This window comes from Podarcis vaucheri (genome assembly GCF_965113315.1).
Source record: "Podarcis vaucheri genome assembly, chromosome: 3".
NCBI classification, from domain to species: Eukaryota; Metazoa; Chordata; class Lepidosauria; order Squamata; family Lacertidae; genus Podarcis; species Podarcis vaucheri.
Genome location: NC_138761.1, coordinates 95,928,976 through 95,954,511, shown reverse-complemented (window position 1 = coordinate 95,954,511; position 25,536 = coordinate 95,928,976). Strand labels below are relative to the sequence as shown.

Here is a 25,536-nt window from a genome sequence, read left to right as displayed (position 1 = left end):
AATCAGTCCATTGTTCCATTAAGCCCAATGCGGTTGACAGTTTCAGGCAAGGGTCCCTCCCAGTCCCAGCCCTGTTTGGAGAAATCAGGGATGCAGCCTGGGTCCTCTAACGTAAAAAATATGTGGTCTCCTTCTAAACGATGGCTCTTAAAGTGCACAGCTTACATAAAACAAAAACCAGCCGTGCTCTTAATCGACTGTAGACCACAAAAGCTTGTGCAGTAATAAACTGGTTAATCTTTGAGGTGCCACAAGTCCTTTGGTTTTTTCCACTGCAGTACACTAACCTCCACTGGAAAGCGCCATTTTGTTAACTGTTATTCTCTGTACTGTTTCCAGTCAGTGGACAGGTGACAAGCTAGGACCTGGGAGTACAGGCTTCTAGTCCCCATTTGACCATGACTTTGGGCCACACAGTGTCTGTCAGCCTAACCTCCATCACAGGATTTTGCAGTGATAACATGCAGGCTTGGAAGAAAAGGTCAGATATAAATGTAATAAATGGTTGGCATCTGTTTGTCTTGGGAGACAATGGAAGAGTGTGCCTGCTGTCAAACCGTTGGAGAGTTACAGCGCCTGCTGTGGCTGTAGAGACTGGTATGGGAGAGATATGTTTTATTGCAGCTGGGGCAGATGACGGTGTCCGGTTGCGCTGCTGCAGATGCACCATTGCATATTTTCTATCTGCGCTCCTCCCAGTGGTCATTCCTTCTTTGGTCACTTGTGGTCACAGCCTGTCTGTCTGTCTGTCTCCAAGCCTTGCAGTCGTCTGCAAAGGATTCCCACATGCGGAGGTCAATGCTGCCAGCCTTCATGTCTCGTTTGCAGACTTCTTTGTAATGCAGAGTTGGTCTGCCAATGGGCCTAGTGCCTGAAGCCAGCTCCACGTAGAGCCATCTTCCATTCTGTGGACATGACCAAGCCAGTGCAGATGTCGCTGAGACAGGAGTGCAGGAGACGTGTTGGGAAAGTGAGCTTGGGAGAGCACATCTTTGTTTGAGACTCTGTCCTGCCATGTGATGCCCAAAATGTTCCTGACACAGCACACATGGAAGGCATTGAGGCGTTAATAAATAAATATTGTGTTGTGTCAAGTGCACTAGGCGTTTGGGGGTCCTTCCTGTGTGGAGCCCAAAATGCATCCCTGTAAATAGCCATGTGCAGTGGTACCTCGGGTTACATACGCTTCAGGTTACAGACGCTTCAGTTTACAGACTCTGCTAACCCAGAAAGAGTACCTCGGGTTAAGAACTTTGCTTCAGGATGAGAACAGAAATCGTGCTCCGGCAGTGCGGCGGCAGTGGGAGGCCCCATTAACTAAAGTGATGCTTCAGGTTAAGAACGGTTTCAGGTTAAGAACGGACCTCCAGAACAAATTAAGTACTTAACCCGAGGCACCACTGTATCGCTAACCACACTTCCATACGTGGTATTAAGTTCAGGGAACGTTTTTAGTGTGTGATGTCGTATTGTGCTTTTACTATTTTTTGTTGAGAGCCCCCAGAGTGGCTGAGGCAATCCAGTCAGATGGGCGGCATATAAATAATAATTTGTTGTTGTTGTCGTCGTCATCATCATTAGAGTCACCCACAGTTTTGCTTCCTTGAATAAGTTTGCACACCATCCACATTTGTGTGTGCCCACTCCACATCTGAAACCTGACGATGGGACAGTTGGGGGGGCGGTAGAGTTAACCCGTGGCAAATGCCCCTTAAATTGATACGCCAGTTAGGGGGGTGGGGAGGCGGGAAAGCTGCGGAAGGGGGCGGGGCGTCCAGGTAGCACCTCCTGGGTGCAAAATAATCCCCGAGGCTGCTCAAGACATGCAGAGCTCGGAGCAGAAAGAAGCCCCGCTGGCGACTATTGCGCGCGAGGAGGTGGAGGAGAAGGCGCATCCGAGCTCCGCCCGCTGCGGGGGGCTCAGCGGGCCGGCCGTTGGCCGGGAAGGGGAGCCGCCAGCCCGTGCAAATACCCGAAGGTCGTCTTCGGTGGCTAAGGCAGCAGAAAACTTTATCCGCGGCTCTTAGCCGCCGCCGCCCTTTAAGGTGGTTTGGACGCCTTTGCGCAAAAGCCTCTGCGTTTCGCTCGGCTGAAGAATCCTATTGGGAAAAGGCTCCGGTGCGCTCAGCTTTGGATAAGCTCATAGGGGGGCGAGCCGTCGTGGGTGGACTCCCCCCCCGCCGCCGCCCTGCACCTCCGTCTGTTAAGTTAAAACAAAATATTCGTGTTTAAGATAGCTGCTTAATGAGACTAGAATGCTCTAATTATCGGACGTTGGGCGCTTGTGTGTGGCTTTGGCCGTTCTCTGACTCTCTTCCTGAAAACAGCCGAGGTGGTGGTGATGGGAGACAAATTGAGCTCCAGCCTTTCCGAGTTTGAAGAGCCACAATGAAAAGCGAAATGTAATGTAAGTTGCAGCTGATGAAACGGTGGTCAAGCATCAATATAAAAAGTTATTAGGTAGGGTCTTAAGGTTTGGAGGGGAGGGTGGGGTTCACAGAGCTCCTAAAAGGTGAAGTTGAGAGGCAGTGTGCAGTTTATAATGCCAAACTGGAGATGAAAAGGGTCAAGGTTTAATAATAATAACAACAATAAATAAATTATTGTTTTATTATTATTTATACCCCACCCATCTGGCTAGGTTTCCCCAACCACTTGTGGGATGCTTCCAGCAGAATATAAAAAGCATAGGTAACGTTTGTTTGGGTAACAAAATGCAAAATCCAAAGGCTATACATGGGTGTCCTTTGTGCTTGGGGGAGGGGGTTCAGAACAGGAATCCTTACTAGGATAAATTGAATATTGAATTGTTGAAAGCAACACTGTTTAAAAAGTATTTGTAGTACATAGTATATTTATGTCCATTAAAATTAAGTCATTTCCCCCTCCTTTTTAGTGCCTTTGATATGTATTCCTAGAGCAGAAGCTGGTTTATCTGTTAATGTAATACTTGGTGTGTCAAACGAGTAAGTTGGCTACAGGTGTGTTCCTGATGAATAACCACCTGTTCCTGATGTTGTGCTCTTGATGAATGAGCTAAAACCTGATGGAAGGAGGAAACTCTCTTCTCTATCCTTCTTAATGGTACTTCAGTGGTGTTGTGTGCATGTAGTTAGCTTGATTTTGCTATAGTTAACAGGAACAGGTTTAGAAATGAGTGTTGGGCATGCCTGCTTGGTGACAAGCTTCATGTATTATTTGCCTGCCATTTATCCCAAACTTTTAAAGATGGAATTCATTTTTATTCTTGGCTGACTTGGGCACTTCTAGTGAAGATGGGATATAAATGTTGCTAATAAAAAATACCTTGTTTGATCACACACCAGCCCTGTGAGATGGATTACAATCATACCCGTTTTGCAGTTTGGGCAAGTAGACAGCAGGGCTTCTGATCCAGAGTTAGGGATACAGGTGTGGAAGCCTCACTTGCACACAAGGAGATTGAGGCAAGAGCATATTATTTTTCATTTTTACTGTACTGTTTTATTGTGTTTCATTTTTCATTCTTATTGTATTATTGAGAAGTTAGCCACTGAGTTCTAAATCTGGGACAGAAGAGCGGGCTCCTTTAGTTTTTAATTACCACATAGATTCCCCCCCTTTAAGATATCTATTGGTTACATTATGTACATTTTTTGCTCACTTTTTTGCCATTTTCAGTTTCCAGTGCCTAGCCTTCACTAACCTCTTGCCTGAGATGAACAGTAATAGAATGTCAGTGACCTAGCAGCAGGTATCTTTTTTCCCAAGAGTAAAGATTGGCTTACACTTACATTTTCTCACAGTGAAGTTTTAAATGTCCTAAAATATTATTTGTATTTTAACTTGAAGAAAAGTCTAAAAGGTTTTCCAATCTTCAATGCCATTTTGAGAAGGCTTTCCCCCCTTTTTCTTACTCTGATCAAAACCCTTTAGCTTGCAGTCCATGATAGGTTTATTTTAGAATAGTTGTACAGTACTCCAATCAGTGCGACAGGACTTAGAATTTGGTTTTATTACTTTTGCAAATGTTGTGGATTGCTTCAGGCGTCGGTGACCTTGTGACTGCAGACTCCTCCCCATGGACCAGATGAAACAACCCAGAGCAGGAAAAAAAGGAACCACTGCACTGCCCTATGATAACATTCAGGGAAAGGTCACATTTAGTCAAGATCTGGATTGAAAGGTGACTAGGCAGAAATACTAATCGTCTTGCTGCTTTTGAAAAACTTACTCTACATCGAAGATAACTTCCTCTGACCTGATCTATTGTGGGGCTTTTTTGCTCCAGGGTGATTTTCTTTTTCTGGTTACCTTAGTTTTTGGCTACAGTGATTTAAGAGTGAAGGGAACTGCTTGCACCATGTCAGAATTCTGGTTAATTTCGGCACCTGGAGATAAGGCAAACCTAATAGCCTGGGACAGGATGAACACAGTGACTGCCAAAGCCAACCTGTCCTGCAACAGCAAGTTCATCATCCCTGACCTCAAGGTAAAGATGGGAGAGTGGGGGGGGGGGCTCAGAACAACAACATGAAGAAAGGGGCAGGGATGGGGCAGATTTTTCTTCTTTCGTGACATGGCTCTGTGCTGCAATATTAAAAATGACTATAAAGGGTAAAGCAAAGATTGTATACTTTGTTTTTGAGGTGTCTTGAGATCAGGAATGAAAGTGGGAAGCCATTTTTGTAAAAGCTAATCAATGGATTAATTATTCATGGGGGGAGGGATTTTAAACTTTCCATCAGAACTGTCATATCCGGGAAGGCTTGAAAGCCTTTTTGTAAATAATAAAGTTTATGGGCAACTTTTGACTGGTCAAAGCCCTGAGATGAGCAATGTACAGCCCTCATATATGTTTGCAAAACTGACTTCCATGAGGGTTTACTCCCAGGTAAGTGTTGCAGCACAAACACTTGCATAACAGTAAATGCCGCCAAACTCAGTTGAACTTACTTCCAATAAGATTGGTTTGCAAAAGGTCTGTTGCAAAAGGTTTCTATACATGTTGAGATTAAGTCCCATTTAATTCAATGGGAGGCTTCTTCTAAGTTAAGCTTGTTAGCTTTTGTTACATTAATATAGCTGAAGCCAGTTTGAATCTCCTGAATGTTTGAGCTCAACTATTTGCTCTTTTAGAAAGAGGATTGCCTAATTTGCAGAAGTATTCAAATATCTATTGGTGGTTAAAATTGACTATGTTCCTGACAGAGAAGTCTGATCTCGCCATTCAATATGAGCTATGACCTTGCTGTCTAGATGGTCTCAAATTCATGTGTGGATTTTTCTGTCAATTGGCAAGCTTCTTTCGTTTGACGAGCATTCATCGATTTTCACTTTCCTTGCAGACGTAGACATATTAGAAGGCTATAATGTAAGCATGCAGCTATGACAGAAATGCTTGTTCATATCTTAAAAACAGCTGTTCTGTTTGTAACAGGTATTTTTAATATAAAAAAGAATAGAAATCATCAATTTAATTGAAAGAATTGCTCCTCCACAAGTGAGGATCATTCATCTCTAAGGATGAGAATTCAGGCTATAATGCTATACATACTCTCTCACCTTGAAGCAAGTCCCATTGAATTTAGTGGGACTTTCTTCTGAGTAGATATGTATAAGACTTGGCAGTAAAGTCAGTGACAAAACTTGTACTGACTTTAGTGGCTCAGGGAGACAGTGTTTTACATTATGAGCAAGAAGGTTTTAAGGAACTTAAAAACTGGGAAGAATTCCACTGTGGCTTTTGATCATGAGACAACAGCATAGAATCTTTTCCTGACTTAGAACAGCCTTTTGAAAACTTCTTTAAAAGTAGGTTTTGAACCATTGCAACCGTTTTCCACTGGAGGAAAACGCTCCCTTGAATTTCCCATGAATATACTTATTTGATAGCAAGAAGTTCTCATTTGCTAAAGAAAGGTCACTTTGAAAAATTAAATGTCTGGTAAAATATGCCCTGCGGCTGACTAGCTTAAGCTTAATGTGTTTGTACTCCCTTCTGCAGGTGGGGACCCTGGATGCTCTCATTGGCCTCTCAGATGAGTTGGGGAAACTTGATAGCTTTGCTGAAAGGTAAAATAGAACTTATTTACTACACACAAAGAGCAAATGGGTGTTGTTTTTACAAGACACAGTGTTCCTGTGTCAACCTAACACAGGCATCTTTAACCTTAGCCATAGGATTCAGCCAGGGTGACTAGGTGTGACTTTTCTTTAGAAAAGGATTATCCCTAAATAAGGCTTGGGTTCTGCATTTTCTCCTTCGTCCAACAGTTATACAGGAAACGTCAGGGATTAGTGCAGGTGGTGGACTTCACATTGGGAGTAGGTAGGCAAATCCCTGTGAAACTTGGTACTTTCCCTCCTATATTCTGTGTTCTTTGCAATGGCATGGAACTGGGACACTTCTGCACAGGTTGGTTCTGGGCAAGGAAACAGCATTTTCCAGCCACATGGGCAGGGAAACCCAGCCAGATGGATGGAGTATAAATAATAAAGTTGTTGTTGTTGTTGTTGTTGTTGTTGTTGTTGCATTTTGCAATATAAACAGCCCAGTGGTTACAGCAATAATCCTCTTCTTCTTTCGCCTCCTATTTTGTTTAAAGACGGTATCCACTGGCAGGTCTTACCTCCCAGAAAATGTCCTCACATTCAGACTCTACATGTCTGTAGGGCTGCCACTTCTTGTCAGGCCCTGAGGGGCGGAAATATTTTGTCAACCCAGAACCACAGTAGCATGAACGGGTGTCTTCTACTTTGGCAACAGCCAGTTGCCTAATTCAGTTAGCCAGAACTAAAGCACAGCACTGAGCTGGAGACGGGTAATGTGGCATGAGTAGGCCTGAGACGGATTTGTCTATTCCAGATACCAAGGTTGGCTTTGCCAGTGAGCAGCCACTAGCCAAATCCAGTTCTTTGGCAGTGTGTGTGTGTGTGTGTGTGTGTGTGTGTGTGTGTGTGCTGCCTGACCCCTTTCCTGTTTCCAGTTGAAAAGTGTGAAAGGAGGAGTCAAGTAAGCAGGATGAATGAATGAATGGAAAACCCTGACTCTACTTGCTTGCTCCTATGTGCATCACAGTTTCCCTTCCCTCTTCTCTCCTTGTTAGTCTATTTAGTGGAAAGTATACTTTAGCCTGCCATTTTTCTCCAGGCTTTCAGGCTATCCTGAAGAAGTAATGGAGCATTCGGAGCCTGTTGCTAGGCAACGAGCCCCGATTCCCCCCCCCCCCAGAGAGGAAGGAGAGCCTCCACACTAGAGAGTGAAGAAAAGAGGCTTGGGTGTGTCATGGAGCCTTGAGGAGCCACAAAGAAAGAAAACTGAGACACCTTACCCACAGCTGCCACCTTCTCATTGTGGCTCTGTAGCAAAACGTATTTTCTGACTGGGGTCCTAATACTGTTAGGTGCCAAATTTGGATTACAAATCAACGACATTTAGATGCCTTTTTGAAGGCAATTATTCCAGTAGGTCTTTGGCCTGCTTGCCTTATGATTTTACCATCTCCCATGATGGCAGTTGATCTGAAACTATGCAAATGAGCCAGGCCAGGCGTTTACATTTTTGCTCCGCTGAAACACCCTGCTGCCAGAGCTGTTATTGGATCAACACACCGAGAGAAGTGCAAGTAAACCTAGCTAGGCAGCAGAAACCTGTCAGCACTGCTTCTGGCCAGGACAGCAGAGAAGGGGCAAGAGTTTTCAGGGTCTATTGTTTCCATGTACTTTTATTACTTATTTACACAGGGAGACTGAGTAATTTTCCATGTCACTATAAAGCAGCATTTGGCATTCAGATGCCTTTCTGCTTGGTCATTCTTGATTTGTTTCCTTATCAAGTGGCACGTTCCTTTTGCAAATCCATTTAAAAAATTGCTGGGGAAATATGTGGGCGAAAGCCAAGGGTTATGGGACACCTGGCAATCAACATAAATCTTCAGAAGGAAGGCTAAAATGAACTCTTGACCTTGGGGTTCCGTTTATTTATTGGAGACCCATTTATTTATTACATTCTGTCTTTCATTCAGAGATCTCGGTATATTTTATTCTAGCTTCAAAATGACCTTTCTGAGGGGTACTGATTGGCTCAAAGTCTCGTTTTGCCCATTGTAAAAACAAAAACATGATAACTAAAACTGGCAAGAATATTTGGTCTTCTGGGATTTTTTTCCCTTTTCAAACAAGATGTTCATGCACAGGTACAGAAATACCTGTGGTCTTGACCAGAACAGAAAAAAGTACTAGAGGGGAGGGGAGGGACCATGGGCATAGCCAGGATTTGTGTTAGAGGGGGCAGGACTTTTGTTGGGGAGAGGGGCAGAACTGAGCTATCTGTGACTTGATTGGTCAGTTAAATATTTTTATTTATTTACTTGATTTTTTGGGGGGAGCTGCCCCCCGCAGCCCTGGCTAGGCCCATGGCCGAGGGACGGACAAATACAGCTCAGGTGATGATGATGTGGGCCGTCCCCTCCCTTCTCCTGAACCTTCCCTAGAACAGGAGGACAGTATAGATTTAGAACAGTGGTTTGCAGAAGGACATAGTTCAGAGGCTGCAGTGGGGAGAAGCTGGGAAATATTGGGAGACGAGTAGCAGGAAGAAGCACCAGGGAAGAGACAGCAGACAGACTCAGTGTCTTTGGAAAGCATTCCTGACCCCCCCCCCCCCGGACCAGGCGAGCATTGAGGGTAGTAGAACAGAAAGCTCAGAGGCAGAAAGCTCAGATTAGCCGACGCAGGGGTGACATAGAATAGGAGAGACCTAGCGGGATGGGACTTGGAGCAACGCCATTATCTAGGAGAGACTGCAGTCCTTCATCTCTCTCTGTGAATATGGAATAAATTACTTGATAAGAACTTTTATTGTTTATCTGCTTCTTGGCTGCCACTGTGGGAGGGATCGGATTCTCTGAAGCCTGAGAGGTACAATCTGTCACACTGCACCCACTGGTGTGGATGGCAAGTAGTGAATATTCATAACTGGGGTGGGGTGGGGACAGGAACAGGAATGTGTGGGAGCCAACATGCCAAACAGCAGGGAAAAATCAAAATCTTTACGACCTGTTTGCAGTATAAAGTGCCACCTAGGACCTCTGATAGAGCACAGGTTACAAATACAGTGGTACCTCTGGTTACATATTTCATTCCAGAGATCCGTTCTTAACCTGAAGCACCACTTTAGCTAATGGGGCCTTCCGCAGCTGCTGCACCACCAGAGCACGATTTCTGCTCTCATCCTGAAGCAAAGTTCTTAACCTGAGGTACTGTTTCTGGGTTAGCAGAGTCTGTAACCTGAAGTGTATGTAACCCGAGGTACCACTGTAACTCAAACTCAAGCCCCAGCTGTGCTTTCCTTATCATGATCCTGCACTGATGGGACAAGTCAGGCCTTGTATAGTTCTGTGTGCAACTCTACCTACTATGAAAAGGAGCTGAAGAATTGGCTACTTGGAGCCATCTGAGGATATGGACCTGGTGACTGTAAAAACATTCGCTTTGAGCATCCTGCTGTAAGTTTTTTTAAAATAATGTATGATTTTTTAAATAACTTATTTGACTTATCTTAAAGGCTTCTCTCCTTGCCTTTAGTGTAATAAAGAAAATTGCCCAGTATATTGGAGAGGTTATGGAAGACTCAAAAGACAAAGTGCAGGAAAACCTGCTGGCAAATGGAGGTAGGTCCTGCAAAGTATATAGATGTGGGGTTTTTTGTTTAATTGCTGGTGGTTTTCATCCAGTTTCCAATGGGAAAAGCTGGACTTAATACATCCATATGCTTACGAGTTGGGTTTTAGAAAAGAGCCCTTTCAGATAGTCAGCAGCCTCTGTTTCTGCCAGCATCAGGGAACATCATTTTTGCTCTTTGGTGAGATGTAGGTGGCGTGGTTTGGTTTTCTTCCTCCTCTGGTTTCTTGACAAAGGGATCTTGTGACTATTCCATCATGAGTTCAGATTTTCAGAGGTGGCTATTACTCACTTCTTCCCATCATCTACTTCTTGCTAATAGCGTGGAGAAATATGCCATAATCACTCTGCATCAGAAGTGTGGGGGGGAACCTCTAATCCACAGGCCAGCCAAGGCCTACCACTGGTCCCATTTTGGTCCAGGAGGCCATTTTCTCTCTCAAAATCACAGCCACTCGGCAATCAGCTGACATCACATTGATGGGTGGGTGACGAGCTGTTGGCTTGTGGGCTCATTTCTGTGTTGGCTGCACATACAGTGCCCTGCAGGGAAAGGGGCACATGCAGCCAGTGCAGCAGGATTTAACCCACAGCTCACGAGTTCAGGGTTAAATCCTGCTCAGTTTGACAGAATCCGTTGCTAATCCCTTACTCATCAGAAAGGGGTTTGGGTTGAATGTTTTTACCCCCACTTCAGAACTTCGAAGTGACAGATCTCCTGACATAATTGCGCTGTCAGGTGATTGCCCACTCTTCAGATTTGGCCCATGAGACCAATCCTGGGAAGGATCTGGTCTATGTAGCCCAGTAGAGCAGGGGTGGGGAACCGATGTGCTTTTATTGGTCTGTATTATATTAGATTGTATCTGGCAACTGGCAGCATTTGAGGCTTGATGAGGAAAATCGGCCTGGGTGTGCAATAAACCCCGAAGATGCAGTATTGAGAGCCATGCAATCAGGTAGAAGATCTGAAAGACTTATAACAAGAAGTTAATTGCATCTAATGCAATTTTGGTTGGTGCTTGTGAGCGAAAGCCTTTGATGCCTAATCTATTCAGTTTCCCTTTTCCCCCGCTTAAAACATTAAAAGGTGCTAAGTTAAGAAAAAAAAGGAAACAGGGTTGAATTATCTAGGCTTAATAATGCTTAAAGCAGACCTCCTGAAATAGTGGTGACAAACTTTAGTCGCATTCAGCGCCATTTTTACAGAAAAAGAGGCACCGGAACTCACCGTGAACACCTCCCCCTTGTTCTCTTAGAATGGCAATGGTGCCCACCTGAGAGGTGCCGGAACTGAGTTTCGGCTGAAAAAGAAGCCCTGGTTGCATTGGTTTTAATGGATCTACTCTCAGCATGATGGGAAATTAGATCCAAGCCAAGATCTTTAGTCTGTTAATAGACAATGGATGGAGCAACCAGATCTGTCTTCTGTAGCTTCCTTTCCCCACTGGCTAACCAGTTATTTGGTGGGAACAGAAGAAGTACTAATTCCAAAACACTTTCCCCCATCCCAAACAAAAGCTGTTTCTAGGGATCAGGACTGGTGTTCGCACCTGGCATTCTTGGTCACTCTGCTGTCTTGTCCCCCCTTAATTTCCCCCCATGGCCTGGCACCCTAAAACGGACTAGATGGTTGGATCAAAAGCACCTTTTAATTTTCCTTGACGACCCTGACCTAACACCCACTTGCCTTCCCACATCACAGTAGGGGAAATTAAGAGAGTGACTAGACCTGGTTGCCTGGTTTTGCTTATAGCATGACTACCATAACCAGGTGAGCCTGCCAGGGACCAGTTTCTTCAGGGCCAGCTGAGACCTAGAGTTGCCCCCAAGTGGGATTTCAGCTTTTAAAGACTAGAACATAATCCCACTCTTTTGACATCCATCTTGTTGTATGCAATAGACTTAATTTTAAATCTAACCTGTCTTTTTCACGTTTAATAATCACAATTACTATATTTCAGGAGCGAAGGCTAAACTGCAGTTACTAAAGAGTATGTTGAGCATGGGTGATTGTTGTGTTCTTGCAAGCATGCGCTGGTGTGTTTAATGAAAGAGTTGCCTCCACATCTGGTTGTAGGGGTACAGTGATCAGGTTACGATGGATTTCTCTAGTAACAACCTCGTAGCTCGATCACCATCTCCCTATGACTCAGATAACAGCAGGTTTGACAACCTCCCCTTTCTTTTCACACTTTTCCTGGATATATTTTTCTTTCTTTCCTTCTAACTACTTGCTGCATGTAAAACAAGAGGATGTAGGGACTATTGGATTGTGTGAAAACTTCCTATGCATGTCTGTTTCCAGGGGCGTTGTTAGGGTGGGGCCCGAGCCCCAGGACCTGAATCTTCTAGCCCATTAGTCTTCAACTTCTGCAAATCTGGGACCCACCTTTTACTCAAACAATACGTTTCAGGGAACCCCCTCCCAACTTTTTAACCATCTATTTGTATGGTGGCAGCGACGCTGTTGGGACCCACCTTAGATCACGCCACAGCCTGGTAGTGGATCCCAACTCACCAGCTGAAGACCCAGTTCCTAGCCTTTCCTGTTCCTGTCCCCACCCCTTTGCTTCGCTTACAAAGTGGGTGTGATGCAAAGCACGGGGCAAAGGAGACTCTAGCTGCCACCATCTTAATTGCTCCAGAGGCAAATTAAGCATTGTCAGAAAGAGTCAGAGTTGGGTTTCCTGCCCCACCTGGAAGTGGGATAAATTTGCATTGCTGCATGAAAATTAGCATATGCAAATTTATGCCATAGGCCTGTGCTCCTAGTCTTTTAGATTCCTAGCAACGCCTCTGTTTGTACTTGTTGGTCCTGTGCTTAAGACTTCAAATGTTTATCCTCCCAAGACTATTTTGTCTTAGCCCGATTTTTTTCCGCTCAATAGACTAGTTAATTAGGCAGTCACCACTAACTAGGGGCCAAACTAGGCATGGCGGTGGCTGCAAGAAATGGCTGTGGTGTGTGGGTGTGTTTGTGCGCCTTATCCCCGCCCTGGGTAGCCTACAGAGTAGATGTCACAAAATTTTGTGTCTTTTCCTTTTATTGGCTACCATTGGCCCAGGGCAGGCAATGTGGGCCATTGTCATGTGACCTGGGGTAAGTTCAACCTGGTATTACAAGGGGAAGAGGAATGAAATGCGCAGATGTTGTTTTTGATGGCAGCTACACATTTAACATCATGCCTAGTTTGGCCCTGCATTTGTGGCAATAAAATCCAGATAGGAACTTACCTGGTAGGAGTTTTGCTGTTGACTTTAAAGGGCTATACCACAACTTTGCTCTCAGGGTGTGAGTTCAGGTTCTCTCCACCATTGAATTGCCTCTTGTATTCCTTTTGCATTAAAACAAACAAACAAACTCCCCTGTGCATCAAATTCATTCCTTGCCTGCAAAAATGGCCAAGGTTGTGTGCTATATTATAGGTGCCAGCCAATCAGCACTGTGGCGGGTGAGCATCTCTGGTGAGCATCATGAGTGCACTTACAGAGCCTAACAAGCCCTACTTCTTTTGTATGGGCTGCTGCTTGTTCTCTTTATGCTTGTATTGGCCGTCTCATATATACTTTATGGAACTGTGATAAAGATGGCACCTGCTGACTCCAGGACATTCTGCATGCTCTTTCTGTGTGCATGCTATACTTTCCATACCCATGAAACCTAAAACTGTAAGGTGACTCTTTCGAAGACGAGAGAAACTCTAGGGAAGGAAATTCAGATACTCCGAGGGGAACAAGTTTCACGTCATGAAAGAGGAAGCTGCTGAAGAGTGCCGGCTCTGTCTGTTAGAAAGAAACGGCATTCTTGCAGAAGCACAGCCAAAAAACTAGACTTCCGTTAAAGATGTGCTTTTTAAAAACATCCTCTCCTAAGATCAGCAGGCTTTATATCAGTTTTGCGTTACTTCACCAAGGTGCAAATTTTAGTAAACACGCAAGCCAAGCTCAGCATCAGTGCAGGATATCCAGTTTAAAGTCTGACCCACATTCATGTTGAGTTGGGTGTATGGGATGGGGGGCAGGGAAGATGAGGAGAGTATTACCGGTAGGCATTCAAGCGAGTCAGATAAAAATAAAAAAAGCTGAACAGCAACAGACTATTCCCCATCCCCAAGCACTCAGCATAAGTCACAACCAATAAATGACCATTGGAAGTTTTTCACACCAGAGCCCCATCACATGCCCATTTTTTTTCAGATGCAGTCTAGATTGTTTTGGGCGAAGGCTGAACATTTTGACAGCAAACAGGAGCGTAAAAAAGCAGTAAAAATAAAGCATCGGAGAGGTTTCCCATCACACATTATTAGTGCAGTTAGATGATCAAAACCTGCTTTCCAGTGTACTCTCCCCTGTCAAAAAAAACCCACAATTGCACAAAAAATAGAAAATTGCTTGACAGATTATGTTTCGAGGACTTAATCTCAAAGCAAAGTTTCAAAGGATTAATGAACAGAGGAGTTGTTATATTTTGCTGGGGGGAGGGAAAACACCCCTCAACATCCACATATTTTACTTTTCAAACCAAATAAGGTTTGAAACAAAAGACCATTCACACACTTGACAATTGCCTGAATGGTGGTCACATTTAGTTTGGCCTGTAGGCAAGTCTCTTTCGGGAGGGAGTTCCAAAACTCTAGGTGCCACAACTGAAAAGTCCCTACTTCAAGCCTTTGCTGATGGTACCCATTTGGGATACAATCCATGCCTTCACAAAGTCAGCAGCAAAACTCCTATATAGTTAAGGTTTAAAGATTTAAGTTCCCTTGGATTGGAAACCATCTGTGATGAGAACACTGCCTTTAGCAGCTGAGGCAGGTGTTATAGGATAGTTACTCTGAGCATTGCTTTTTTAATTAATGCAGAACTTTTATTTGAATAGCTAATCTACACACCGTGTCTGAAAATGATCAAGTGAGTTGAAGATGGATTTTAAAACCATCCACTTTTATATGGTGCTTAATAGCATGGAAAATATGGAAATGATAGCAAAAGCCAGGTGTCAGATGGAAGCTGTTAATATTAGATCAGCCCCTGAATGGAGAACAATGCATCCTGGTGGTGGTTCTTCTTCTTCTCAACTCATTGGAGTTACTCATATCTTTTCAGTTGACTTGATCAGTTATCTGACGAGGTTTGAGTGGGACATGGCTAAGTATCCTATAAAACAGCCACTGAAGAACATTTCAGAAGCATTAGCAAAGGTAATATGATCTCTTTTGGAAAAGCACCCCCACAAAAGCTAGTTTTCAGGACTTACAATAGATATGATTATTTTCTTATTGGAAGCAGTGTGTTTTGTGGATTATTTATGCTGAAACAAATCTGGGCAACATATATATATATATATATATATATATATATATATATATATATGCTTTCGTAGATTTTCACGGGTACAGGAATGCAGGTTTTGGTGTCTTCGGGTGTCTTCCCGTGTAAGAGTCGGGGTGTCTGTGCGACGTTTCGACGAGGTCTCACTCGTCATCTTCAGGCTGGTGCTTTCGGCTTCTTGTTCCAGTAACAAGAAGCCGAAAGCACCAGCCTGAAGATGACGAGTGAGACCTCGTCGAAACGTCGCACAGACACCCCGACTCTTACACGGGAAGACACCCGAAGACACCAAAACCTGCATATATATATATATATATATATATATATATATATATATATATGGGCTATGAGTTTGATATTAAAGAGGCTATCATAGTATATACAGCACAAAATCCAAAGCAATGGCTTTTTCACACTGGCAAATTGCAGGAATCAAATAATCTTTCCCCTGCATATGTTTTCTTCCTGAGAGGAGAGATGGATACTTCCTTCTTAAGACATACATTTGGACCTAAGAAATCTCATAAAATCATGAGTATGTTTTGGGTCTAGGTGGTAGTTTTAAACAAATAGCTGTTTTATTCTGTCATTTGTAAAGTTAATAATTATCTGCTCCATAAAGTTTTGAGAATGACTGGAATACTGTTTGAAGCACACTTGCCAAGGTGCTGTGTGTGCTGAAAGCTTGATGGTGGAATCTAGCCATATTGGTGAATTTAGCAATAAAATCCACATTTTGTTGTAGTATTTTGCATTTGTGGTATGTAAAACTGTTAACATATGCAGAGTCAGTTTTGCTCAGTTGGATTTCTCCCCCTCCTTTTATATTAAGCAAATTACACAAATAGAAACAGACATGAAAAACCGAGCAGCTGTGTACAACAACATCAAAGGAAATCTTCAGAATCTGGAAAGGAAAACTGTGTATGTATAGCATTTACATATATATATACTTATATATGTATAGTGTGTGTGTGTGTGTGTGCGCGCGCGCGTGTGTGTGTGCATGCATGCGTGCACTGCATCTGAATATGTACTGGGCAATATTTACTTGCCATGATGATGCCCCAACATGTCAGTGGATTTAGCTGTACTAGAACATAGCCTTACAGACAGGCAATGTGGCTCTGACAGTGGTTGTGGAGATCACACAGGGTCCCCAAATGTTTAACGGTCTATTGATCCCTGTGCCGCCACTGTGCTCGCTTCCCCGCTGCCACCAACCAGTTACTCTCTTGTAAAACACTGAGTCCAGACAGTTGCTAAAAGTGAACCAAAAAAACCCCAAGTTTATTTTACAAACATTAACAAGTTTATGGTTTCTCCAATAATATTCCTGTCAGTACCTTAACTTTAATTTCTTTACCGGCCTATACCTTCCTAATACCTTCTGACTGATTATCTCAACTGTTTGACTGACTCCTCTTAACAAATTCTCTCACTCTCACACAGCAGACTAGCCCAACCCACAGACTTGACTTATCTGTCTCTTCTAACTCTAGACTGTCTTCTCAACCACCCTAACTATAACTGTCTCCAAAAAAACCTCTGTGCTTAAACCTTACACACAGTTAACTCTGCCCCCTGGGTTCCCGTTGGTTAGTCATTTTACAATTAGTTAACCCTTTCCTTATGAACCCAGTATGATGTCACACACCTAGGAGGGCAAACGCCACAGTGGGAAAGCAGGATACAAATTGGATAGATAATACAAAACCATCTAGACTCAGGTTAAATACATTTCAAGGAATGGTGAACAGCAAGAGTAAATGCAAGCTTTGGGGAAGTTGAAGGGAGCCCAATTTTTCCAAACCTACAAAGCAACCATAATTTGATCTTAAGTTGTGGGGAGGCATGGGGGCACAGTGTGTTCTGAAGTCAAGAAAACATTTCCTTCCCCAGAACTCAAACCAGTGGCTCCTTTTCTAGTGCTGATACAACGAACACCACTGTCACTAGTAAAAAATTTGTAAAGAATGAGCAGTAAAAGCACAAATCTCATCATTTTTGGCTTTTGTGTCTTCTCTTAGGGGAAATCTTTTGACACGTACGCTAACGGATATCGTGAACAAAGAAGACTTCGTGTTGAATTCAGAGTATCTCATCACTCTCCTTGTTGTAGTTCCCAAGTAAGATAAATCAAGTCCATCCGCAGCAGGCTCAGTGTCTTAACACTTAGCATGTTTATAGAGAAATTAAAGTACATACGATATTGCATTGTCTCAGCAACCCTCGCACGGAAGGCCACTAGGACTGCCACCCTCATTTTGCAGATATGAAGTTGAGAGAAGAAAGTAGAAACTAGCCACCTGGAGAGTTCATGACAAAGACATGTTTGAAGCAGGGTTGTATGGTTCACTGCTCAGTCTCATAGCCACTGCCCTGAACTAATTCACGTAAGCATTTTGGATTTAAAATGTGAATGCAGTGAGAGAGAGAGAGACCCTGAGCAGATGGAAACCAGGATTTGTTTGTTTCAATGTTTTAATTCTTGAAGATAAAAGGTGGTTGTAGAATTTAAACTCAAAGCAGCAGACATACAGTGCTCCCACATGCGTGTAAAACGGTGAAGGTGTTGCTAAAAAATGAGAAATAGTACTGGGTGTTGTCAGTATATCAGCCCGTATTTCCAAACACCTTTACTCAACGGTTTCATGCAGGCGTTGAAAAGCGGTGGGTGATGGGTGGGCAGATATCAATTGGGAAAAGCCCATGGATGTCACAAGGTCTATTAAATTTGGTATCGCTCAGGCTAAAGGGGCACCTGTGCGAATGGCGATGCCCCATCTCCTAAGACAATAAATGTTGGGGTTTCTAACAGCTCTTGAGACCAACTCCTGTCAGCTTAGGCAGAGATACTGTTTAGGCAGTGGGGTGGACAGCCCACCTGCAGAATCCCTATACAAAATGATACGACCTCTGGACCCTGGAAAAGGAGACGGAATTGTGATGGACTGTGGCAACCCTCCCTTCCTGCTTTTTCCTGCTTATGGCAAGAGCTAGACCTCACTATCCTGATCCTCCCTGGTTTTGGAGATGTAAGCCAGGCCAGCGTGATGACTCCGGGTCTAACCCCAGATGGTAGCTGGTTTCCCATTCATCAGTCTTGCATGAAAGTGTTAACACTCAATGAATTCCAAGCATGCTAAACATAAGGACCCTGTCTTGAATTTGGACCCAATATATAATACTAGGTAAGATACCTAAGGCTTGAGGTTCCAATGTTGTTACTATGAGCAAGGCAGCCAGTCATACAATTTTGTACTAAAAGTCACTTTTTCGTTCACACAGATACTACCGTATAAAATTTAATCTTTCTCGTTTCAGATCAAGCTATGTACAATGGCAAAAAACGTATGAATCTCTCTCTGATATGGTGGTTCCTCGCTCTACGAAGTAAGTGAGATTTCTGGCTCATTTCTCTGGTCAGCTTTATCTTAAGCCTTCTCCTCATACTATAGATTCTGACGTATAAGACGACTTTTTAACCCCGGAAAATCCTCTAAAAAGTCAGGGGTCGTCTTATATGCCGAGTATGGGTTGGCTGTGCAGCGGCAGTGGGCGACGGGCTCTGCGCTGGGAGGAAGCGATGCTAAGCTGGTTTTGCTGGGCAGCTTCCTCCCGGCACGGAGCAGAGCACATTCTGGTCTTGGGAGGGTACTTCCCTGGCACAAACAAAAGAAAAATAGTGAGGGGTTTGTAGATGAGTGACTGTCTTTGGATTTTTCTGGTGGGTGTGTTATTTCTTGTACGTATCCCTTCTCCTGTGAGACGCGGGTTGCGCTGTGGGTTTAACCACAGAGCCTAGGGCTTGCCATTTGGAAGGTTGGCGGTTCGAATCCCTGTGATGGGGTGAGCTCCCGTTCCTTGGTCCCTGCTCCTGCCAACCTAGCAGTTCGAAAGCACATCGAGGTGCAAGTAGATAAATAGGTACTGCTCCAGTGGGAAGGTAAATGACGTTTCTGTGCGCTGCTCTGGTTCGCCAGAAGCGGCTTAGTCATGCTGACCACATGACCCAGAAGCCGTACACCGGCTCCCTTGGCCAATAAAGCGAGATGAGTGCTGCAACCCCAGAGTCGGCCACGACTGGACCTAATGGTCAGGGGTCCCTTTACCTTTTTATCCCTTCTCCTATAGGCTCTAGGAAACCAGTCAGTAGGAGCCCGTCCCTTACTTGTTTTTTTATCCTGATTTGCTTGTGCTGTGTTTTCACACCTTCTCATTAATCAAATTAATTCACTTCTCCCACTTGGTTCAATGCATTTCTGCATCACTTTCCAAGCCACAAAAGTCTGCTGGTACTTGCTTACTTGCTTGTTTTTGTTTTTGTTTTGTTTTTTTGAAGTGGGTTTGTTGCGCTAGGGTGGCAGTTTTCTTTAATCCACTTTAAATAGCCAAACCTAAAGTTCTGGTATACTCTAATCCCTCTGCAAATACATGGACTGGAGGCACCCTCAGTTCACTCGTGAAGATAAGACTGGAATTAGGTGGCAACAGGGCATTGTGCTATCGCCTCCTCCAAGGCCTTTGACAGCTGCTTGTTTTTCTCTTATTAGTGTCCCTTGCTCTAGTGATGCTTTGCTTAATGTGATACATGTCTGTTTAGTATGCTCCTGATCTCAAGAAGAATGAAAGTTGAAATAGACATATAAATAACATAAAATGCCTGTAGTGTGCCCTAAATAAGAGCCAGCTCTACTCATAATAAGATATTTTTGTTGCTATTGGCTCTTCTGGGTGCCGAGTGTAAAATGGCAGAAATTTTTTTTCAACAAAGGAATGAACGTTTTCTTTTTTGCACAGGATGATTACTGAAGATGCAGAGGGAGGACTCTTCACAGTAACACTGTTCCGAAAAGTGATTGATGACTTTAAAGCCAAAGCAAGAGAGAACAAGTACTGACAACTTTTCATTCGTAATGCCATAAGTCAGAATGCTTAGCCTTGTTGGACAGAAGCTAGGAACATGCATGCTTAATAATTACCGTATTTTTCGCCCCATAGGACGCACATTTTCCCCTCCAAAAATGAAGGGGAAATGTGTGTGCGTCCTATGGGGCGAATGCAGGCTTTCGCTGAAGCCTGGAGAGCAAGAGGCATTGGTGCGCACCGACCCCTCTCACTCTCCAGGCTTCAGGAAGCTATCCGCAAGCCTTGCAAGCCCGGCGGGAGTTCCCGCGGGCTCACAAGGCTTGCAGGCGGCAGCCTACAGCCCGAAGCACGGGGCGCCCCTGCTTCGGGTGGGTGTCCGCAAGCCTCGCGCGCCTGGCGAGAGGTCCCGCCAGGCGCGCGAGGCTTGGGGCGGCAGCCTGCAGCCCGAAGCACGGGGAGCCCTCCGGAGGGCGCCCCATGCTTCGGGCAGGTGTGTGCAAGGCTTGGGGCGGCAGCCGCAGCTGGGGGGGGAAATAATTTTTTTAAATTCATCTCCCCCCCCCAAAAAAAACGAGCTGCGTCCTATGGGCCGGTGCGCCCTATAGGACGAAAAATACGGTACATGAGTCCTTCTGAATTCTTTGCTTAACTAGTTTCAAATCTGTTTAATTGCTTTTTCATAAATGATATTAATTGTATGTAGGTACAAATAATGGTTGGGGGTAGGAAGGAGAAAAGCCTAACTCATTCTAACCAAGTATATTTGTATTGCATAAATAGGACGTTTGTAACAAATGTGTTTAGGCTAACACATGAAAGTGTATTAAAATGCTATAGCTCGCAATCAAGGAACAATCAAGGAGCTGTAGCTCTGCAAGGGGGTAAAGATGTCGATCAAAAAATTTTCAGCATTTATACAGATTTACGGAATTCTGGAAAGGCAAGAAATCATGGAGTAAAACTGTTTCTATGTCACTTCCAAGTACGGTAGAATCAATGTGTCCTATGGCAATTTACCAGCCAAATTTTGTACGAGACTGTACAATCAGTGACTCCATTCTAAGTTCTAAGGAACCAATGGAAAAAAAATCAGTTGCACCTATCCAGGGTCTTGTTTTGTTAAAAGTACTTTTCGCCCCACTCTTTTGAGCCAAAAATGGCTTCCAGAGCGTGCTACAATTAATTAGAACACATTCCCCATCTAAAAAATCAGGCCACTAAAGGAAAATCACTTGGAAAGGCAGGGAGGAGGCAGATTGCTCCTCCTTTGGTTAGAACTAGGGTGGTCTCCACCCTTATCATGCTGTCCTTCCTGAAAGCAGGGGGGGTCAGTTGCCTTTGGGTCCCCCTGATGGCAGAGGCCACTGTGTATTACACTTATTCATTTCAGTTCTAGTTATAATGCAATCCTATGTGTGCCTACTCAGAATGAAGTCCCACTGTGTCCAGTGGAGTGTGCTCTCTAGTGAGGTGTGTTAGAATTGTACCTAAAGGGTGCAATTAGAACCCCACATACCTGGCTGTAAGCCCCACTGAGTTCAAGGCCAGTTATTTCTGAGTACACGTGGTTAGGAATTTAGTAGAGCGTGAACCTCACAGAGCTGTTGTGAAGTTAAAGCCATGCTGAGTTTTCTGAAGAAGTCAGTTTCCCCTCTTCTGATGCATCCTTGTGGGTGTACAGACCCATTAGAGCAGAGAAAGAAATGCATGCTAATTGCAAGAGCTCCTGGAAAGCTTTTGTGATAGGTCTGACGTGACTTGCCTGCTTAAGAGGACCTGCTGCACCAACATGGCTTAGCATAGCTTTTTAATTCGTATTTTTTGACATGTTGCACAGCTTAAAAACGCAGGCAAACAGAATGCAGAGGTTTCAATAAGACAGAGCCTTCTGAATCCCAATCTATTCTCATTTGCTATTTGCTTCAAGGTTCATGGTGCGGGAATTTTATTACGATGAGAAAGAGCTGAAATGCGAAAAGGAAGAAATGAGGAAGTTGGCTTCTGATAAGAAGCAACAGTATGTGAGTACACAAATTAAGTTCACACGCCTGTCTTTTCTCTTAAGTACTGGTTTCTAGGTCGTAGGTTAGAGATACAATGATTGAAGAGACCTTCCTATATTACCCAAGGATGACAACTCTCATGCCAATTGAATACCTTAAGTGTATGGTGGTGGTATTTTCAGTGAAACAATTGTGCAGTTAACTGGATGTCTTTCCACAATATAATGATTTTGACAGCACATTTCCCACAACTCTCTGAGCTGTGTTCTGGTTCCCTCCTTTTCCTTCACTAGTTCATCAGTTCCTGTCTTAAGCACTGTGTGTGATGCTGGTTCCACAAGCATCACACCTACTTGTTGGCAGTTCCTGTGAATTCACTGGTGATAGATGACATAGTTCCTCCCACCCATCGTGACTATGCTGGAGCTGAGCTAAAATTTCTCAGTTTTTTGTTGTTGTTGAGAAAATGTGAAATTTAGGGTAAAATGAGAACCTATGCTACTGCTAACCCTTGGCAGATATTTCCTCAGGAGAAATTTGGTGAAATGATTCTTCCCTCTGCTCACAAATAGGCTGAATAATATTGAGAGGCCATTTCATTCCCTTTGGTTGTTGCTGAAAGGCTTCCTAACATTCAAGCATAGGAGCACTTATTTAATTTAAAGCAGGAACAAGACGGCGCCTCCATCATTATATTCAATTGATTCAAGGCAGGGGTACTTCTCCTTCCTAGAAGTGGAACAAATACCTCCAAGTGAAGCCCTGCTCTTGCAACAATACGTGGAGAAGGTTGCTAGCATTCAGAAGCCGTCCAATATATGTTTAGGCCTTAGGCCAGGGCCCTAAGAAATTTGTGGCCCTGCAGTTGTTAAGATGCCAACTCTCATGTCAGTGGACAGGGATGATGGGAGCTTCTAGTTGAACACCTAAAGGCCACAGCCTCCCCACACGTTTTAGGAAGCAAATCCATAACCCCCCAATCATGATAAACTAAATTCATGACAAATTGCTACCATTTAATGGTATTTCACATTCTTCCATTTTACCTGACCTAGTTATAGAACAAGAGCATTTGCAGGGACGAGAGGACTGTCCCCTATTAGGTATATCAATATATTGCATAAAGAAGTACAATTTCTATGGACAGTAATGTGGTGACTTAAGCCATACAGATCCCCATAGCAGAGTTAGGTGGGTGTCTTAAAAATATTACAGTGTGTCTCTAAACAAATCTAAGTACGGTGTGCCACTTTTGTTTTTCCTCTCAAAGGGTCCACTACTACGTTGGTTAAAGGTGAACTTCAGTGAATCATTTGTGGCCTGGATTCACATAAAGGCTCTCAGAGTTTTCTCAGAATCTGTCCTCAGGTAGGTTGCACTTGAAAACTTTCTGCATTGAAACAGGTAGCACTCTCAGGGACTCCACCCATAACACAAAAAGGACCACGCATACAAAACTAGAAACAGGTAGCTTGTTCCATAATCAGTAATATTATTATTTTTATTATTTATACCCTGCCCATCTGGCCGGGTTGCTCCAGCCAGTAAAAAAGTCAACAGAAATAGCAGAAGTAGACCAGATTTGTGGCATCTCTTTATTATTATTATTATTATTATTATTATTTATTTTATTATTATTATAGCCTTCAGATGCCATTGGCTGAAGCCAAGTGAAAACCAGTGGCTCTGGGGAGCCAAGACAGACTTAAGGAACAGAGAGGGAATTGAATACTCATTTTATGGAAATATTAACTCCTCGTTTCCCCCCAGGCTTTTAATTTGGAAAGGGTCCCGTCCCCCATTTATTACTGATACAGCACAACTGATAACCATAAACCCTTACGGATCTACTGGTGGATCACTGCATGATTTGCAGTTAACTACCTTCCCCCACTTTTCAAAATAGTTGTATCAAGTTATCTGCTTGACAGTTTACCACATTTCTTTCCATTTATAAAGGTATGGCCTACCAGTGAATTTCCAAGCAATGCTAATTCAGCCCAACAAGAAGTCCACAAAGAGACTGAGAGACGTCCTTAATGCAGTCTTCAAACATCTGGATGAAGTAGCAGCAGCCAGCATAATGGATGTAAGTGTCTACTGAATGAAAAGTGCCATTTCTGCTCTGTGAGCGAATCACAAAAAACGGGGTGGGGTGGGGTGTGTGGACTAGATGACCCTTAGGATCCCTTCCAACTTGCAGTATAATCTTATTCTCACCTAACCCCTAATGTACCTACCTGGGCAGTTTGGCACTAGTTACATTGTTGAATCTTTCTCCCCAGACTTCTATGGACATTCCTGGCTTGCAACTAGGCAATCAAGACTACTATCCTTATGTCTATTTCAAGATTGACCTCAGTATTCTTGAGTGCAGCTAATAATTGCCTGACTTGGGAGCATCATTTGTCCTCCAGCATTTTAGGATTTGGTGGTTCACGAACAATGAAACTGATGTGGCAAGCCCCTCCACTCCAAGCTGCTTTTTTAAGAACCCAAGTTCTGAGGGGACTGTGCGATAGACGCCTTTTTTCATGCAGGAGGATTAAATAACTGTAAGCAAGTATTCATTTGTAGTTCCCAGGCTTTGCCTGCTTTTACAGATACAGTAATTTTGCCCTCTTCCATTTTGAAAGTATTAAGATTCTGGAGCCTCTTCTGATCATGTTAGAAAACATGCTTCACAAGGCAGTTGTGTTACAGTTGTATTTATTCTTCTTTTTTTGTAAATTAAAGTTCTGAACCAGGATTTTAAATAAAAATCAAGCGGTATCTGATGGTTAAGATGATAAAAGTACTCCTTAAATCTGTAACATTTGGAATCAGTCAAAGGTACAAACTCTTGCATGAAAGTTAATCAGTAGATCAGATTCTTAATTTTGGGGATGGGTGAGCTGTTTCAATGTAGGACTTGCAATAAATAAGATACTTAATCCCTCCACTAATCTAATGTGTGGTGAAAAGGAGAAACTTGGCTGGCAATAGATTAATAAAATACAGTGCTGGAAAATCTAATCCATTTTGACAAGTTTGGTGGAAGTAGTTTCTCTGACAAGGGCAGAGTATGTGTGTCCCCTCTTACAAACAAGTTCAAGATTAATCCCTAAGTCGAAGTAAATTTGTAACACATACTATAGCAACCTCAAGGTAACAATTAAGTCTGTACATAATTTAAGAGTGGCAATATTGACGTTAATAAACTTCTCAAAGGGTAATTGGCAGAAATAATACACAAAAGAGATAGCTCTCTATAGAAAGGCTGTCAAGTATTTCTTACCGGGAAGTTCTGTACTTCTTGCGGAAGGAAACATTTGTTTAATACTGGAAACCTAGATTCCTTTGCACAACTCCTCTGAGGGGGAAAAAAGCCAAACACTGTACACCAAATCAACCTGGATTACCTGGTTCTGTATCAGACAACAGGAATGCTGTATTAGGAAACCTTTTCTTCCTGTGAAATAACTGTTAAGCAGTCACTGCAGATCAGCTCCTTTTCCGTATCACCAGCATCAATGCAACATTACTCCTAGAAGATTCCAACTCCAAGTAACATCCATTAAGAGTTATGCCTGCAACAGACATTCCCCCCAGGACACCTTCAAGCAATATGGTGCTTCTGTAAACCTGTAAGGCTCCAAAAAGGTGAGATAAAACTGAAGTATCC

The 25,536-nt window shown here is 43.4% G+C and overlaps 1 protein-coding gene across 3 annotated transcripts; it reads left to right on the top strand.

Moving 5' to 3' along the window:
• Nucleotides 1-1,791: 1,791 nt before the first annotated feature.
• Nucleotides 1,792-25,465, top strand: ATP6V1C2 (ATPase H+ transporting V1 subunit C2). 3 transcript variants are annotated; one of them, XM_082218354.1, is made up of 15 exons: nt 1,792-2,407; nt 4,027-4,165; nt 4,299-4,471; nt 5,987-6,054; nt 9,568-9,653; nt 11,628-11,657; nt 14,773-14,867; nt 15,830-15,921; nt 17,028-17,126; nt 18,325-18,393; nt 19,801-19,893; nt 21,797-21,890; nt 23,143-23,240; nt 23,832-23,961; nt 24,158-25,465. In XM_082218354.1, exons 3-15 carry the CDS (start codon nt 4,343-4,345, stop codon nt 24,251-24,253), a joined length of 1,179 nt encoding a protein of 392 aa, XP_082074480.1. In that variant the 5' UTR covers nt 1,792-2,407; nt 4,027-4,165; nt 4,299-4,342; the 3' UTR covers nt 24,254-25,465. The 3 variants fall into 3 exon arrangements, with proteins under 3 accessions (XP_082074480.1, XP_082074479.1, XP_082074481.1); XM_082218353.1 differs by lacking the exon at nt 4,027-4,165 and having other exon boundaries at nt 1,793-2,407; XM_082218355.1 differs by lacking the exons at nt 4,027-4,165; nt 11,628-11,657 and having other exon boundaries at nt 1,795-2,407.
• Nucleotides 25,466-25,536: the final 71 nt, after the last annotated feature.